Source organism: Taudactylus pleione, unplaced genomic scaffold (assembly GCF_031769625.1).
Source record: "Taudactylus pleione unplaced genomic scaffold, aTauple2 ptg000093l, whole genome shotgun sequence".
Classification (NCBI taxonomy): Eukaryota; Metazoa; Chordata; class Amphibia; order Anura; family Myobatrachidae; genus Taudactylus; species Taudactylus pleione.
In genome coordinates, this window is record NW_028284495.1 from 18,506,478 (window position 1) to 18,524,348 (window position 17,871).

Below are 17,871 nucleotides of genomic sequence, written 5' to 3' on the forward strand. Positions count from 1 at the left end.
AACTTGCAGCAAAATATCTGGTGATACCATGTCTCAGTTCCACCGTAGCTTTGTGGTTCCACATAATGCTGTGCGCATCTGTTTTTGCAAATACACATTTCACAGTATAGATCTGGGATAGAGATTCATTCTGCTGTGCAGTACACTTAAGGCCTGTTTCCACCTCTAAAAATGCAATTTCATAGATCAATGTGGAAAGTGGCAAATATTTCGAAAATGTGTCTAATCTCTATCTACTACCAAGGGATTAACAAAATATTAACGGTATTATTTTGTTACTAAAGTCTGCAGTATACTGAAATGCATGTCCAGATCAGCTTGTTCAGAAGGTTTACAGAAATGGATGTAGTATTGGCCTGTCTGCTCACACAGGAGTTTCCCTGAAGTTTTGTTACAAGTGAAAACTTTGGCAAGGAAGTGCAAGTCAGGAATCTTTGAGTTGTAGGTGTCATAGATCACAATGCAACCATGCATCCTATACTATTCATATGATAAGCAGCCATTATGAAGACACTGCATGCTGTGTTTCCTGGCAACAGTCCTTCCTTAAAAATTGCACCCTAAGGCTTAATTCAGTCTTAGTGCTGCTAGTCTCAGGCATTGTGAAATGTCAGTAATTTGTTAGACTTCTCTAATGTCTGATCTTTGCCATTTCTGCAAAAAACACAGACCAAGTAAAAAGAAAGTAAGCTTTAGAAGAAACTCAGAAGAAGTAAAATTATTAAAATGTGTTTATTGCCTAATAAGAATATCTTATAAGGCATTATAGCTGATAACTGTTTAAACAAAATGCCTCAGGAATGCTTCACAGTATGAAAATTTCAGTTGCGATATCACATCAATCAGAGACCAATATTTCTGTAACATGTCGTTCTGAAATCAGTTTATTATATTCAAACCATCATGTTTGACAGTTAGTTTCACTGGGGTTTAGTTTTAAATACTGGCTTATAAAAGCCGTCACTTCCCAGTGTATTTAAGCCCCAAATTTAAAAGGGCATTGCTTTTAATAGCAAAATATGAGGTGTTTTGCTATTAAATACATTTCCTTTATAAATTTTGGTTAAACACACTATGAATCTGCTGTGTACAAAACCCTACGTTATGAACCAAAGACTTCACAATGTTGATTCATCTGTTCCTAAGACTTTTTTTGGTGGTGCTTCATGGCCCAGGTAAGCCACTTTTTCATTGGTGCTCTCTGAAAAAAGGTCTTTTTTATAACGCTGCAACTTACTTTTTTTTTCAGGTGTTGCTAACCAAATCCATTTTTTTAATTTCTAGCTGTTTACCACCCACCTTTGTACAATTTTAGATCATTCATTGTACTTGAATTGCTTACAGATGTGTCCATATACATTGTTGCTGCAGCCGTGCCAAAAGACGCTCAAGATCCAGTGAGAATCTGTATGCGCCCCAGGCGACTTTTTTGGCCGAAAATGCATCTCAGTCACATGCCGAATATGCATCACACTCTCAATGTGACTAGGACGCACCAGCAGACTGTTCTGATTAATTTGATATACGACACTTATATCCGTGTGTGACTGAGTCTCTGAATCTGTATATGAAGTGCTACAATGTAGCGGCTTCAGATTTTTGCCTTCCATTGTGGTTCGTGTACAGACTCAGGAGCACACAGATATACAAGTGTTGCAATTTAATCAGCACAATCTGCTCATGCATCCTAGTCGCATTGCAACTTAGATGCATTTTCGGCGTATTGAGGATAGATGCATGAGGCCACATCTGAATTTTTTTTTTAAAAATGGTGGTGATCTAAAATTTTTGATCGGTAGTGTATGCGCTAGCTAGGGTCCAAAGCTGTTTTACTGAATGTTGCACCTGTTTAGGTTGTTTGGTATCCTTTAATATTGCGATAAATGTAGGAGGATTGCATAGAGAGATCAATCATCATACAGCTTTCCTGCAATATTTTACAATTCAGAATATTGCCACACTATCTGAGTGCCAGCCAAAAAAACACAAGCCCCACATTATTTGGGTAGTAATTCCTGTGAGGAGGAGAGACAAAGGAGCCAAACAGGACAAAACAATGAGGGGGCAGAAAATAAACTATATAAAAATATAAGGAAGTGTGTGGAGGGGAGAAGGTGGCAGATGAGACAAGAGAAGAAAAGGGTAGACCAAAACCAGAGGAGCAGGCAAGAAGACACTAATGGATACTAAGAATAAAATTGTTTGGGCAGACCTGGGGTGCTGAGAGGGAGTGGAGGAGGTTTGGGGCAAGTGTCTGGTGGCCCAGGCAAGCCATGGTGGTGTCAAGATTGTGATACCACAATGGCTTAGCATCTCCATTGGGCATGATATGCACAGCAGGGTGCTGCTATGCCCAACATACTTAGCCACACCCCCTAAAAGTGCCTGTGCCCACAACTTTTCATGGCAACCCTGGGTTAGACAAGATATGAGGGAGAGCAGACAGCAGTCAAAGGAGCAGACAAGAAGCAAAATGAACAGGCAAAATTAAATGAGGACAGACAATAAGACAATGGGGAGAATATTTATCTAACTTTCTAAGGAGGAAGTATTGCCCATAGCAATCAATCCGATTGTAGCTTTAATACATTCTATAAAATGATAGCTAGAACCTGATTGCTTGCTAAATATAACACCTCTTTAGAAAGTTTTATAAATCTCATCCAAGACACTTACCAAGGAAAGATTAGTTGGACAGACTCTCTGGGAGAAGCTCGGAGGAAGGGGAGGACTCTCACATCATTAGTCCCCACCCACTCCTTACAGATCAGCAATTCAGATATTATCTCCATATGCAGCCCACTTCACTTGGAAGTGGGTGAGTTGTGGGAGATCCACCAACTCTACGGGGGGAGCGAGTCATGAGTCTTCTGCACCTTCCAGGAGGGTAGGTGTATGCTTTATATAAAGATGTGTCCACATACATCTAGCCTGAATAAGCCATGTGGCACAAGATGCCTGGTGCAAGAGAGACGCCAGGTTCTGAATGACTCTGCTAGCTCCAGGCATCTTTTTCACCCGAAAATGAATCTTAATCGCAATGTGATGTACTATGATGCACCAGGAGACTTTGCTGATTAATTTTTTATGCGCATCTTTGTATATCTGTGTGCGACTGAGTCTGCAAATGAAGCAAAACGGAACTTGGCGTGGAATAAAGCTGCGGCCATCGTAGCATATAAAGATTTAGAGACTCAGGCAACACATATATAAAAGTGTCGCAAATAAATCAGCACAGTCTCCTGATGTGTCCTAGTCTCATCATATTACAACTAAGGTGCATTTTCAGGTAATAAAAATGTCCAGCGCTAGCAGTGTTGCACGGGACCTGGTGTGCCAAGAGGAGCTTCTTGGCGTGACTGCAGCAAGAATGTATGAGGGCCCATCTCTATGTGTGTTTTATTTGGTGAATTATGTAAACAGTACAAAACAATATGAATGGGTCCTCAATTAGTCTCATTGATTAAATTTAACACATTGGCGTACTTATTATGGGTGCAGGGTGTGCGATGCATAGGGACCCAGCGGAGCCCACACCCTGCACCCATATAATTATACTCACCTCTCCAGACTCCTGCGACTGCGCTGCGGCAGTAGCAGAAATCACCGGGTAAATGGCAAAAGAGCCACTGGGATCATGGTACCAGGTCCATGTTCCTGAAGACCTGCGCATGTGCAGTATACTCTGGCACAATGACAGAGATGTAAGACCATCTGCAATATGTATTCCTGTCACTTTTATTTTTTTAGTGATTTGTTAAACTTTAAAGTCTGCTGAGGTCTGAATGTATAAAAAAGCCGGAAGTAAATTTTGGTTTGTGTGGAATAGTGTATATAGATGTATAGCTGTCACCGATCATTGAGTCACATTTGTTCTGTTGTGGATTTTGAACAAAGCATTATTTTATTGTCTTTTTATTCTATTTAACTAGTGGCAGGTATTTGGTTTTCTGTGTTGCATGTGACATTTGCTGTAAATGTATGTGGATTCACAACTCTTGATTTAATTTGAAACTCAAGGCTAATTTGCCTGAAGAAATTTTTTGAAGTGTATTGATTACAGAATGAAACATACTTTAGCAAAGACAGCCCCTTACACTTGTGATTGTCATGTACAACAACAAAAATCTATTCAATCATTTAAAGAGGGCGACTCCTCCAGATGATTTATGTACAATTGAATTAGAGAGCTTCTGAGTATCTCCCCATTTGTTTGCACTCATCTACTGTATTTCGACTATACTAAGTGCAACCATAACTAATGTTTTACAGACTAGAACAGACACTGAGGGCCCGTGTGAGGCTTGCTGTTCGTCCATAATAAAATAAGAAGCCCTCAATCAATAAACCACATCTAATCTGTCTGATCTCTAATACAGCCAAACATAAGGAGATGGACTTCCTCTAGTCTTCATTTTTTGTACTTATTTGCTATACTCACCGTCAAATCCATCCACAGCTGGTCATTTTAGGGGTCACCCTGTTTAAACCACTAAGCTGCTGATTTCAGGGTTTGCAACAAAATCTCCTTTCAAGCTTCAACCCTTTGAGTGCCAGGGGATTATTATTATTATCCGTATAAAGCTGTAATATCTTCAGCACAGACTTGCATTAACTTAACTGATGCAAAAAAGATTTACATGTCCTCACTGCAAAGCACAGTCTTGACCGATCTGAACCATCTTTCCAAAGTGTCACTGAACTACATTGTCCATAGTGCTTTTGTGTGTATAGCCTCCCTCACTACAGTGATTTGATTAATAATTTTATTTAGAATAATATGATTATTATAACAGCGTTTTCCCTCTTTCCAAAATTACAGTATTATAAGAAAGCTTATTAAAAATAAGAAATCCAAGTCATTTATCTCTTTACTTATCACTGTCAGATCATAAGGATATTATGGAAATACTGTAATATTTTACGCCTGTCATTATGATAATATCTATATTTTTATTGTTATCAGTATCTGTGACTTTATATCCTTGCAATGCTGTGCTTATTTGCTGTATTGGCCGTGCTTATTTATCTGAGCATATAATTTGTGGGACAAAGTATGCATATATGTAGAAAGTAGTATTCTTTATGTGCTATCTGAAATGTAAGAAGGTACAGATGTGTCCACATACATCTATCCTCCGTGCTCTACAAGTCGCACTACACAAAACGCAGGAGGTCCGTGTGACTCGTTAGCGCCGAACATCTTTCCATGTGACTTTTTACCTTCAAATGCGTCTTATTCGCAAAGTGATGCGAATAGGATGCATAAGCAGCTTCTGCTGATTAAAATGATATGCGGCATGTTTATATTCTGTGTGCAACTGCGGGTATATCTGCATGTGAAATGCCACGTTACACTGTCAGCAGCTACGAATAGGACGCGCTCGAATAGGACGCACAAGCAGATTCTGTGAGCAACTGCGAGTGTATCTGCATGCGAAACGCTACATTACAGTGTCACATATGCTGACACTAACGTAGCGTTTCGCATGCAGATACACCCGCAGTCGCTCATAGAATCTGCTTTTGCCTCTGATTCGCATTGCTCTGTGAATAAGACACATTTGAAGTTATAAAGTTGCATGGAAAGACGCTCTGTGCTACCAAGTTATGCCGTGCATGGCACGACTAGAGGGGCTGTTTAAAGCGCACGGAGGCCAGATGTATGAGGACACATTTGTATATTTAAAATAGGTATAACTATGTTTATATGCATTGGAGCCAGATTCATTTTTGACCAATCACAAACAGGAAAGCATGGTTAGATGCACTGTTTTGTTGAACAGTACCTGCCAGAGAAGAATCAGCTCTCTTAAGGGAAAGAGCATATATAAATTCTCATATGTCCAATCCGCTCCACCAAGTTATCTTCTGGCGTCAGCTGTTTGAAGTCTCCAGGGTGAATAGCTGTTTGTACTGGGGAATGCAAAACTGCTGACACCAGGCAGAGGCTGCGGCAGTGGGGGACCTGTGTATGAGGACATTTTTTTTCAGATTCTTTCATCCAAGCAGCTTTAGATATTCTTTGCATGGAAATGTAGCTAAACTTTTAAATTAGTAAGGTGTATCTGTAGATTTATTGGAAAACTTGTAAAGCCACTATTTGATATTTATGTATGCAAAAGGCTATAGTATCTATTGGTATGTTCAATTATTTACATAAAATAATGACAGTATTTAAGCGTAATAAAATATATTATTATACAGCCCTCTGCAGCAGGTGGTTGGAAAGGAAGCGTTTATCTTACAGAGTAATGTGAGGGAGGAATGTAATGGGTTCTGGACTATAGACAGACAGTAATTAGTTAGACAATGTCTAGATAGACACCAGATGTTAGACAGTTAATAGTTAGACAAGGATAAATGTTTGACACAAACAAAAGTCAGACACACTAAAGTTAGACATATAAAAAGTTTGACAGGTACAAAAGATCGACAGGGTCAGAAGTTCGACATGAAAAAGATCGACACAAAAATGGTCGACACATTTTTTTGTTTGTTTTTTAGGGTTAGGTTTAGGGTTAGGGTCAGGGTTAGACACTTACTGGAGGGTTAGGGTTAGGCACTTACCCCCACGGTTAGGGTTAGGCACTTACCCAGACGGTTTGGGTTAGACACCAGGAGGGAGGGTTAGGCACCAAGGGAAGGTTACGGTTAGGGTGAAGATTAGGGCTAAAAAAAAAATAGTCGACCATTTTCATGTCGAACTTTTGACCCTGTCGACCTTTTTTACCTGTCGAACTTTTTACATGTCTAACTTTAATGTGTCTGACTTTTGTTTGTGTCTAACTTTTTCCCTGTCTAACTATTGACTGTCTAACATCTGGTGTCTATCTAGACATTGTCTAATTACTGTCTATCTCTTATACCACACCCGAATGTAATAGCCTCCAATTTTGAAAAACTAGTGATTTTTTTTAGCCTTTAATATGCTTGCTGCTTTAAAAATACAGTATGTGCATACTCGCATGTAATCCCGCAACGGCATCGGCTCGCAGTCTATTAAATTTAGCACTTGGTATCATTACTTAATATGGCCCTAATTAACATAAAAATATTATTGTCTGCATAATTTCAAATGTTACTATTTTTGAACATTATCTTCCCAATAATCAAACCTTCAAATAATTATTGCTTATTAATATTTTTATTATTTTTGGGGCCTTACTTTTGTAGTATTAGTGACACAGTAATAATGTTATTGAGGTCCTGCCCATTTCATTAGAGATATGGGCGAGATTCACAGGGGTGACCCACACTCCAAAGAAATACAGCAAAATTCACAGACATTCCGGGAGAGTAGGGAAGTATACTGTATGTAACCTCCCCCACTACACATTTCCTATGTACTACAGTAGCACCTCAAGAACTCTCACCTACTGAATGTAACCCCTTCTGTGCAAACCAAACTGCTTTTACCACAATCACATAAGCAAACCTAGAACTGCAGCATTATTGTCAAACTTCTATCAATAGCTCCAGAATAGCCTGCGTGTGCATTTTTCAGTTGGTTACTATGTATAACTTCCCAGACAATTGTTTTTTTTATAAATCGGGTTAAACTAAATTTTGCGTTGCTACGATAAGCGGCTTTAGAAATATTTTTTCTTTGCCGAAGATAGTATACAGGCCTGACAGACTGACAGGGTTCTAGGCAGTAAGGAGCTAGGCTGGTACAGAGCTCACAGACTTTATTATCGGAAGCAAAGTGGGGAGGCACTTTTCCCGGTCAGTGATCGGGTCATTGTTACTAGTTATTAGCAAAGCTTTCCACTTATTTGAAAGCAGCTCTAACTTTGAAGCTAATTTTGTTTTTTGTTGATTATATACACAATATAATCATATTAAATAAATCATAGCCGTTGCAGTCTGCACTTATTGTCATTCAAGCCATATTATACCTTTGTTATAGATTTGAATGTTTGTAATGATTTATTCATTACATGACAAACTTACTTCTTTCCCTACGGAACCTGTGTCTTGCACTGCACCACTGCTATACTCAATAATCAGCTTCTTCTCTATTTACTTTCACTTGCATGTGTTTAGAATTTTAAAGCTGTAGATCTGTCTAGTTTTTGACATACGCTGGCGTCGATCCTTTCAGCTTGAAAGTTTAATTCCTTTCCAGTGTTTCAATGCAGTACTTTTAAGGATAAATACAATAGTTTCAATTTAGCATAGTGCAACATTAGTAAAGTGAATAATTCATTCTCATGACAGAAATTCATACTATGAAGGATTGCATTATTATTCTGGTTATTATCATCATCCAGTATTTATGAAAAACCAAAATGACATACTGTATCAGTATGGGGGAGTAGAGCCATGCTTGCAAGGACTGACAATTTAAAGGGAAGTGTGACAAGCACTAAGGCAGGGGTGTTCAACTGGTGGCCCTCCACCTGCTGTGGAACTACACATTCCAGCACGCCCTGCCACAGTTTTGCTATAACTGCATGCTAAAACTGGCAGGGCATGCTGGGATGTATAGTTCCCCAGCACCTGGAGTGCCACATGTTGAACACCACTGCACTAAGGCACTAAGGGGTTAATCCAATTAGCCGCAGTGATCTCGCACCAACAGCCGCACTTTACGGCAGCCTGAACTTGCACAAAAGTGCTTGCAGCCCCATAGGGCTTCGAGTAAAATTGTGCAAATTCCTCTTTGGAGCGGGCTGCGAGGGGTGCGAGATGCGGTGCCGTATTGCCAGCATTTTAACACAGTGGAAACTGCAGGTCGCACCTGTCTAATTGGATTGAGTCTAGGCTGAATTTGCAGCAACCTGCTTCAAAATGTGGTGCTTTTGTGTTCTCCCCAGAAATAGTAATGTTTTAATGCCTGGAGGCGTTATTAAGTAGCCTGGACAGGTGGAGGAAACATTGAGGGTGCGTGCGAACCGAACCCTTAGATGAAGTGTGCAGAGACCACAGCCTCTAATTACCAAACCTCCATCCTCATCCTCCTCCTGCCTGTAAGGACAGGTTCCCGTCTGTCCATGTTATGTGAAATCTCTGCCAGCCGAGTAATTGGGCCGTGTGTTGTGAACTCTCTGGCAGCTGGGGTAAAGGTGGAGGCGCCGTGTGCTGTGAATTCTCTGCCCTCTCAGGTTGAGTTGGAGAGGGCGGCCAGGATCCTTTTTCCAGCAGGGGTGGCTCTGTGCAGTACCAGGGTGCGATGTGGTGTAAGAAAAGTCCCAGGCGGAGTGACCATGAAAAGGCCATGAGGAGATTACTTTGCTAGGAATTCTTTATAGAAAGAATGGGAGGGTGTATACTGTACTGAAAGTTACGTTTTTAACATTCAAAAGGATGACAAAACATGAATGCTTTACTAGAGCTGATGAGTGAGTTCCAGAGAAATAGAGCAATTTGGAAGAAGTCCAATGGATATGATTGCAAGTTGGTGAGCAACATGCCCAACACTTGCTTGTGTACTGTCCTGTAATGTTCAGGAGACTCCCACATTTTGTGGAGTTTCCCTGACTCCTAAGGAGAGTAGACCACCCTCTCGAACGCACCTACATCCCCAATGATGGGGCTGGTCCAGGGGCTTGATAATTGTGCCATTGTAGGGGCTGTAATGATGCAAATCGTTATGTGATTTACCCAACTCTTTCTATTTGGAGATATTAAACATAGACAAATATGGTAAACAACAAGCAGAGAAACATTCATATTTTTAGATAAGTCTCAATACAGTATGTATTGAAGGATGGAGAGATTTTAGGAGGCGACTGCTGGAGGTCACTGGTAGCCCGCATTGGGAATATGGTTCTTCTGCTAAATGTTGTTCTATCCAGTATTTTACAGTTCTTTGTGTGTTGATCATATGCATACAACCAAATGTTAAAAGGAATGGCTAAAAAAGGAACTAGGGAAACACTATTACTTTATGTATTTTATGTTTTACTCTACTCAGCTATGTCCATTTATAGACATATAGGCAAATAAATAAATATATTTAATAGCTTGCTACTGTTAAATAATATTTAATTATTTAACATGCGGTTAATTGCCATGCATTAATAGACCTAGACCTTTACTAGAATACACTGTGTATTTCATTAAGCATTCTTTGCTTGTTGACGCATAAACACATGCTGTACTGTATGATTCCACCACAGTTCTGTATTGCTGTGATAATTGTAGACAAGGTCTGGAGAAATAACAGCAAGAGGCCTTGACTGATGCCACCTACAGCTCCTTCAGAAACTGTCCAACAATGGTGTCTAAGCTCCGACGCACAAATCGGTCATCACACGGAGTCCTTTGTGGTTCTCTGTAATAAGTCACAGTAGGAGAAACTTTTATTCTCATCAATACTGGGGGAAAATCGACCCATCAAAATTAAATAACACATGTTAAATGTAATTGTTGTCTTTATATATTGTCATTTGTCTTTCATCGACTCTTAGAATGTGTTTATTAGAATGAAAGGACTGGCAGTTATAGGGATTTCATTGTTCAGGATATTTTACGTGTACCATCTAAACTTCAAAACTGACTGTGGCACCTAAGAGTCTGGGCATAAATTAGATAAAAAAAAAAAAACATGAATCGATTGATACTGTGATTCCAGCAATTGCCTCAACGTCATTAATAAATGACACGGGACTATGCCCTCTCTTTCTGTTCTGCCATTACATATGGTATAGCAGTCTTCCCAATTACTATAGCCAGCTGCTGAGCCGTTTTGCTGCAAGCAGCGATGGGAAGGCTCAAGGTTGCAGATCCATTGTGCACAATGCCAAAAAGTGCATCATCCTTGTATATAGTGTATACCCTGCATATTGTAATAATAATTGCGAATATTTTCTATCATTTCTACGTCTGTAAAGAATGTAAATAATGTGGACCTCAGTCCTTTTGTGTGTTCGAGACCTATATGCAAGATGACAAGATAATATTACCTTGCTTGTACAAACATTCATTTATAAAGGAATGAGCCTTAATGGACTTCATTTTGTTTTCAATGCATTCAATGCACAGCTGTCCTTCCATCTGACACTGGCTCAGGTATTTGTATTCTGTGAAAAGCATGAAATGCTGAGGAATGGAGGTTCATTTCATGACTTATTTAAAGATTTGTGATTCTTAGTCTGTCTGTTCATTTCACATTATTACACATAATAATCTCCTCACAACTGTGCTTTACCTGCAAGTCAATGCCATGCTGAATGAGATAAGTAAGGCATTAGTTTTTAGACAATGCACTGTTCTGTGGAGATAAGAGTCCATGACAATACCATGCAATGATAGTCAATTAATCCTTTCTCCTAGAGCGATGATCGCTAGGAATTTTCTTATGTTATTTTCTGATTATGTGAAACTCTAAATATTATTGTAGCTGTTCAGTGTTTTTCAGTGCTCCTTATCATTTTTGTTTCTTTCTTTCACTTTTTCTGTTTTAGTTTTACGGAGAAGTGCCTGAAAATCGAGTTGATGTTGTAGTAGCCAATCTAACAGTAACGGACAAGGACCAGCCACACACTAACGCCTGGAACACGGTGTACAGAATTGTCAGTGGCGATGCAACAGGACGGTTTGCCATTAGGACAGACCCAAACAGTAATGATGGTTTGGTGACTGTTGTCAAAGTAAGTTACATTGTTTTGTTAGAAATAAATACAGCACTGATATCCTTAAAAGAATGCTCAAAATTAAAAGACTGGACAAACATATTGTATTTTTAGTTTAATTGCATGAAAAGTGTCAGTCACTTGCCAGACATTATGTACTGCAAGTACCAGGAGTACTCCCTGGACTTCCAAACATCTGGAGATCCATTAATAGGAATACATTGGAAGTTATTTCATCAGTTGAACATAATTGGTAATATATTTATGGGGTGATCAATCATATAGGAGAACAGAGAAAATAGTGATTCTCAGGGGATGTAGTCAGGAAGCCGACGGTCTAAATCCCGACCGCCGGATTCCTGACGGTCTAATCCCGGCAAGGTACTAAAGACAGGCGTCATTAGACCTACGCTGGAAGACCGACGCCCGGCATACCGAACAAAGGAAATCCGGGCACGGACAGCCGCGGGGGTGGGGGAGTGGGAGTATTAGGTTTTAGGGCTCCCGGGGAGAATTAGGGTTAGGCACCCCCTCGGGACGGTTAGGTTTAGGCTAGGGGAAGGGGGGTTAGGTTTAGGCACTTAGAGGGGGGTTAGGGTTAGGCACCCCTAAGGGAGGGTTAGGGTAGGTAATTAGGTTAGCGATACTTATCTTATTAAGCGTTCGGGATCTTCACCTCTGCCGGGCTTCCGCTGTCGGGATTTGGTAATACCTACTACGCCCATTCTCAGCTGCCCAGCGATACCAGCTAGCAATGAGTCCTACTGCTTTGTTGTGTCAGTCTTAGTGCATACAGATGTGTGAACATACATCTTACCTTCATGCACTACAAGTCTCATTAAACATAACGCGTGAGCGCCCTGTGACTCGGTAGTGCCTGACATCTATTTGTGTGACTTTTTTCCTCCAAATGCATCTTATTCAAGAAGCTTCTGCTGATTAAAATGATATGCGGCATGCCTATATTCTGTGCCCCACTGTGGTGTATCTGCATGCGAAATGCTACAATACAGTGCTGTGACACTAATGTAGCGTTTCGCATACAGATTCACCCGGAATATACACAGAATGTAGGCTTGCCACATATCATTTTAATCACTGAAACTGGTTGTGCATCCTATTCACATTGCTTTGCGAATAAGACGCATTTGAAAGTAAAAGGACGCACGAAATGATGCTCAGCGCTACTGAATCACGCCACGGCATATTGCGAGTAGAAGGGTTGTTCAACGCACAAGAAAGTAAGATGTATGTGAACACATCTGTATGCGCATTCATGACCCGGCTTTCTGGCACATGCATGGACCGTGAAACTGGAAGCTCTGAGTGTAGATTTCCATTCCACTTGTAAATAAACCATGTTTCATTGAATATCTCCTGCTGTCACCATTGTGAGATGGTAGTAACACAAGGAGGATTGCAGTTGTAAGATTGCTTTTTAAGAAGGCATCTTTCACTGAAGAAAGTCGGCAGATATCAATAACTTAATTGTAGCCTTTGATGAATGACCCAATCTCTAGTGAAAAAATTGGGGTTTTCTGCTTATAAAATAGGGCCTTAATTATTTTATAGCTATGATTTCTATCCTGTATTTTCCTTTTGTTTACAGCCAATCGACTTTGAGACCAATAGGATGTTTGTTCTAACGGTTGCTGCTGAAAACCAAGTGCCTTTAATCAAAGGCATTCATCATCCGCCACAATCAACAGCGACAGTCTCCATTACTATCATTGATGTCAATGAGAGTCCCTACTTTTCTCCAAACCCTAAGCTGGTGCGTCAGGAAGAAGGATTGCTGCCAGGAAACATACTTGTGACATTCAATGCTCAAGATCCAGACCGTTATATGCAACAGACAATTAGGTAACTTCCAAGAGAGTATTGTTGACATTTTCATCAGTAAAATGATATTTAGGAAAAGTTACATAGCTTTTTCAATTTTATTTTTTTGCATTTAGTTTTTGTTTTTATTAGTAGGATGCTAACTGCTTGAGAGATCACTTAGAGCCAATGGAAACTCCATGGGAATTTATTTTTTCTCTTGCTGTGTTGAAAATAATATATGAAATATTCAGTATTCTGTTTTGTATTTTCATGCATATGAACTAATATTTCCTAATAACAAAGCTCGTTGTCATTATTAGGTATGCAAAACTTTCAGATCCCGGAAACTGGCTTAAAATTGATCCTTTAAATGGACAAATTACTACCATAGCTGTTTTGGACAGGGAATCCATGTATGTAAAAAACAACATGTACAATGCAACTTTTCTGGCCTCAGACAGTGGTATGTATTCATATTTCTTTTATGTCTGTTATACTTTGTTGTATGTATTTATATTTCTTTTATGTCTATTATACTTTGTGGTATGTATTCATATTTATTTTATGTTTGTTATACTTTTTATACATATATGTTTTTTAGCTGAAATGGCAACATACAGCTTCCTTTTCCAAAACAAAATGCATTTTACTTAGCATATTCCTTAAGAACTAATTAATTATATTTTAATTCATTAAGATGGGGATTTTTTGGAATTAAAAATAGGAAGTGTTAACATTTTTTTTTTCAGTCATATTTTTAAACTGTTTCCATGGTAACAGCAAATGTTTTTGATTGTTCTCTCTCTAATGAGATATTTGGCTTTGAAATGTTTTTCTTAATTTATATTGCCAGTTCTTTCTAATGTATTTATTATGAACCAAATTGATAAATTAATACTGTAAATGTGTTTTACGTGACTTTAGATTGCTTCGGCATAAGGTTTGAGGAATATATTGCCTTGCTATAAATATTATTAGAATAAAACCAATTGTATTTGTACATCCCCCATTATGATAACATCGCATTAGAAATGCACAAATCAGGGAAGATATGCTATGAGGCATCATGAAATTGTAGGCTTTTTTTCTTTTAATTATTACATTTTGATGTATGCATAATTTCAGCCAGTAATTACAGACTAATGCACATTGAATGTTGATATGATTAGAATATTTCTAAATAATGAAAGTAATCTGTTATATTAGCTGTAGCAATGCTGCACAGATTCATATATAAGGGATACATACAGTAGTAATCGCTCTGATGTGAGCTGTGTAACTAACATGCTTGCTGTGCAGTGCTCAGTAGTGTTATCTGAGTATGTAACTAATCTAGTGTTAGAATTTACAGCAAGCTTCCATCAGGTTCATTATGTGACTGGGGCAGAGCTGGAAGTAAAGCAGTTGTACACTACTGAGAATAGACACGCTGGCATCAATACTGAACATACACAGAGTTGTAATCTCTTGATGTGTATGCCTCTGCACAAGCAGCATGCACCTGTTTTACTGCTGATAAATGATCATCTTCAACGTGTGCTTACACCTGCCTTATATTTGGTGTGTACACCTCCTAACATGGGCTAAATGGCACAAACACGCCATTGCTGAGCTCTGCCAAAGTGAGAATGCCCCATTACACCCACTCCACCTCTCTCTCTGTCGTAACTGTAGATGTGATCAGTTCATAGGAGCTGATTCTGAGTTGGGAGCGAAGCAAAAAAAGCACTTAACATTGCATCTGGTACAAACCATGGTGCAATGCAAGGGGTGGTAATAATATATATATAATTTTTTTTTTTGCATGCAGGGTAAATACTGGCTGCTTTTGCATGTAGCCCACTACATGCTGGACAGCTTTCTTTTTTATACTACAATTTAGAATTCAGTTTGGACACACCCCTCCCAAATACACGGTGCAATTTTTTTACACGATGTGCAAGATTTCGCTCAATCGTAACATTCAATCACGCACATCGTGTGTTGTTTTAGTGTGCATACGATGCCGATGCGCGTCCCCAAACTCGTCTAGTTGGATCTTAGATCTTACTGCAAAACAGAAAGATCTATGATCTGGAGTACAGTTTTAATACACTTCTATGCATCATATTGGAAGATTGTAACGATCAAACGTACAGCATTTGACCAAATCGTATGAAGAATTTCAAGGGAAGAAATTCAAGGGAAATCGTACTACACATCTTACCAACTTATCATCGCACTGTGTATGGGCCGCATAAATCTCTCTGCACATTTTATATCTGCCTCCCCTTACCGTGCAGCATGGTTTGTCCAGTTGCAAATTTACTTTCTTATTTCTACTTCAGGGTCCATAGGGTATCCACAGGATACCTTGGGGTATAGGTGTGACGTCAGTCGCAGGGCACCAAAGAGTTAAGCTTTCAGCCTCCCAGGATGCACTAGGTCCCCCTCCTATACCCCGCCCCCAGGCCAAGGCACCTCAGTTTAGTTTGGTGCCCGGCCGGAGTCGGGTGCACCTGTTGGAGTGGGGGCTAGAAGAGCCCCTGAAGCTTATTCTTCATGCAGCTGTGGCTGCACAACTGGATGAACAGCATGGACAGTCAGTCCTGACGTCCATGCTGTCTTCCCTACACCCCGCCGGTACCAGAACGCCGGTACTGATCCGGGGATGCTGGTGGGCGTCTGGGGTCACAGCTAGCGGTGACCCCAGATGCTCCGGACCATGGCCGGATTCAAGGGGGACAGAGGTAAGCAGCGGGGTCCCGCGGTGGGTCCCCGCTGATCACATGGTCCTAAGTCCCCAGGCAGGGGGCTCCCTGGGGACTGGCTGCAGCGTGGAGCCAGGCGACCAACCTGCGCTTCCACTACCCCCTGGGACAGCGGACCGCAGCAGAGCGGTAGCGCTGCGGCGTCCCAGGGGTTAAATGCATGCCAGGGGAGCGCGCCTTCCCTGTCTCACAGCCGGCGCCTCCCCCGCTGCACACAGCCCTCTCTGCACTGTGCTGACTGGTCCTGTGTCAGCGCTCCTCCCCCAGGCCAGCTTCTCTCTGCTCCTCGGCGGCCATCTTCTCTGCAACGCATGGTGAACGCTGCTGGAAGTCTGGAAGGAAGCATCGTGGTCTGGGTCCCCCCGCATACCTCTCCTCCGCTGTGGCTCAGGTCTGTGTATGCAGCGCTGTGTCCTACCAGGCCCTGTGTCTGTGTAGTTGAGTGATCAGCGCTGTTAGTGCAGGAATTGTTATTTCTCTGCATTGTATGTGACTGTGCTAGCGCTGCCTGTAACTATTCTTCACTAAACTGTCAGCTTTATTACTGTCCCTGTTCTTTCTGCTAAAGCCCTTGCGGTGCGGTGCTGCAGGGTGGTCTCTCGCCTATTTAATACTTAATTGGTGAGAGAGGTCACATACGTGGTGCCATCATGTCTGAAAGTGATTTCCCCTCCGGCTACAGTGTACCACGTGCAAAGTACCGTTAGCGGAGGGGGAGGGTAGCGCGGAGGGCCTTTGCCGGCAGTGTTGTCCATGGCGCGGCCTATTACGGTTACAGCACCGGTACAGGAGCCGCCCTGGGCTTGTTTCGCTCAGGCGTTAACAGCTTTAGTGGGCCAGTTAGCTCCGCAGCCCGCGTTTACTCCGATGGGTTTGTCCCAGCAGTCTGTGGTGTCGTCACCCATGCAGGGGTTCCCACGACAATTGGTGGTACCCCACAGTCTCCCTATTTCCCCGCACCCGGGTTCTCAGGAGCCAGCGTGGGTTAACTCCCTGACGAGTTCTTTACAGCACTTGTCGGATGTATTGCAAGGGGAGTCTGTGATGCGGCCTCATAAAAGGCCGGTGGCGTCTCTGTCCGCTCCTTATGAGGATGACGAAGGGACGTCTGATGATGGGGAGATTCTGGATCCTTACGATCAGGAACCTTTCCATACTAAGGACGCTGATGCTAAGTCCAAAGTATATATTCCTGGACTTATTCGGGCGGTCCGCACAGCCTTGGTGATTGAGGACGAAGTTCCCCCAGCGGCTAAATCTAAGTATGCCTTTTTCAAAGATGTGAAGGGCGATGCCACAGTCTTTCCTCTTTCGGGTCAGTTGGTGGACCATTTAGAGGAGGCGTGGAAACAACCTGGCAAAAGATACCAGCCGCAGAGACGCCTGGCGGTGGCTTATCCGTTCGCGGATAATTATTTTGCTAAGTGTGAATCCCCTCCATAGGTGGATTCTCACGTGACCCGTCTTGTCCGTAGTGCCACATTGCCGATGCCATCCATGTCCTCCCTTAAGGATGCTACGGACCGCAAGGTAGAAATCTGCCTGAAGTCCGCTTATTCCCTTGCAGGGGGGGCAGCACGGCCGGCTATGGCCATTTGCTGGGTTGCCAGAGCGATGGAGCGCTGGGCGGATTCATTAGAGGCTTCTTTTGAATCCGACTGTCCGGCCGAACAAGCGGAGTTGATTGGCAATCTCCGTGATTCGGCCACCTACAT

The 17,871-nt window shown here is 41.4% G+C and overlaps 1 protein-coding gene across 1 annotated transcript in view; it reads left to right on the forward strand.

Annotated features, from left to right (window-relative positions):
- The window catches only part of CDH2 (cadherin 2), a 326,405-nt gene that overhangs the window by 268,878 nt on the left and 39,656 nt on the right, over positions 1-17,871 (forward strand). The window contains exons 9-11 of the mRNA XM_088469582.1: positions 11,415-11,600; positions 13,192-13,445; positions 13,727-13,869. Coding sequence (XP_088325708.1) covers positions 11,415-11,600; positions 13,192-13,445; positions 13,727-13,869 — 583 coding nt within the window. The remainder of the gene's footprint in view (positions 1-11,414; positions 11,601-13,191; positions 13,446-13,726; positions 13,870-17,871) is intronic.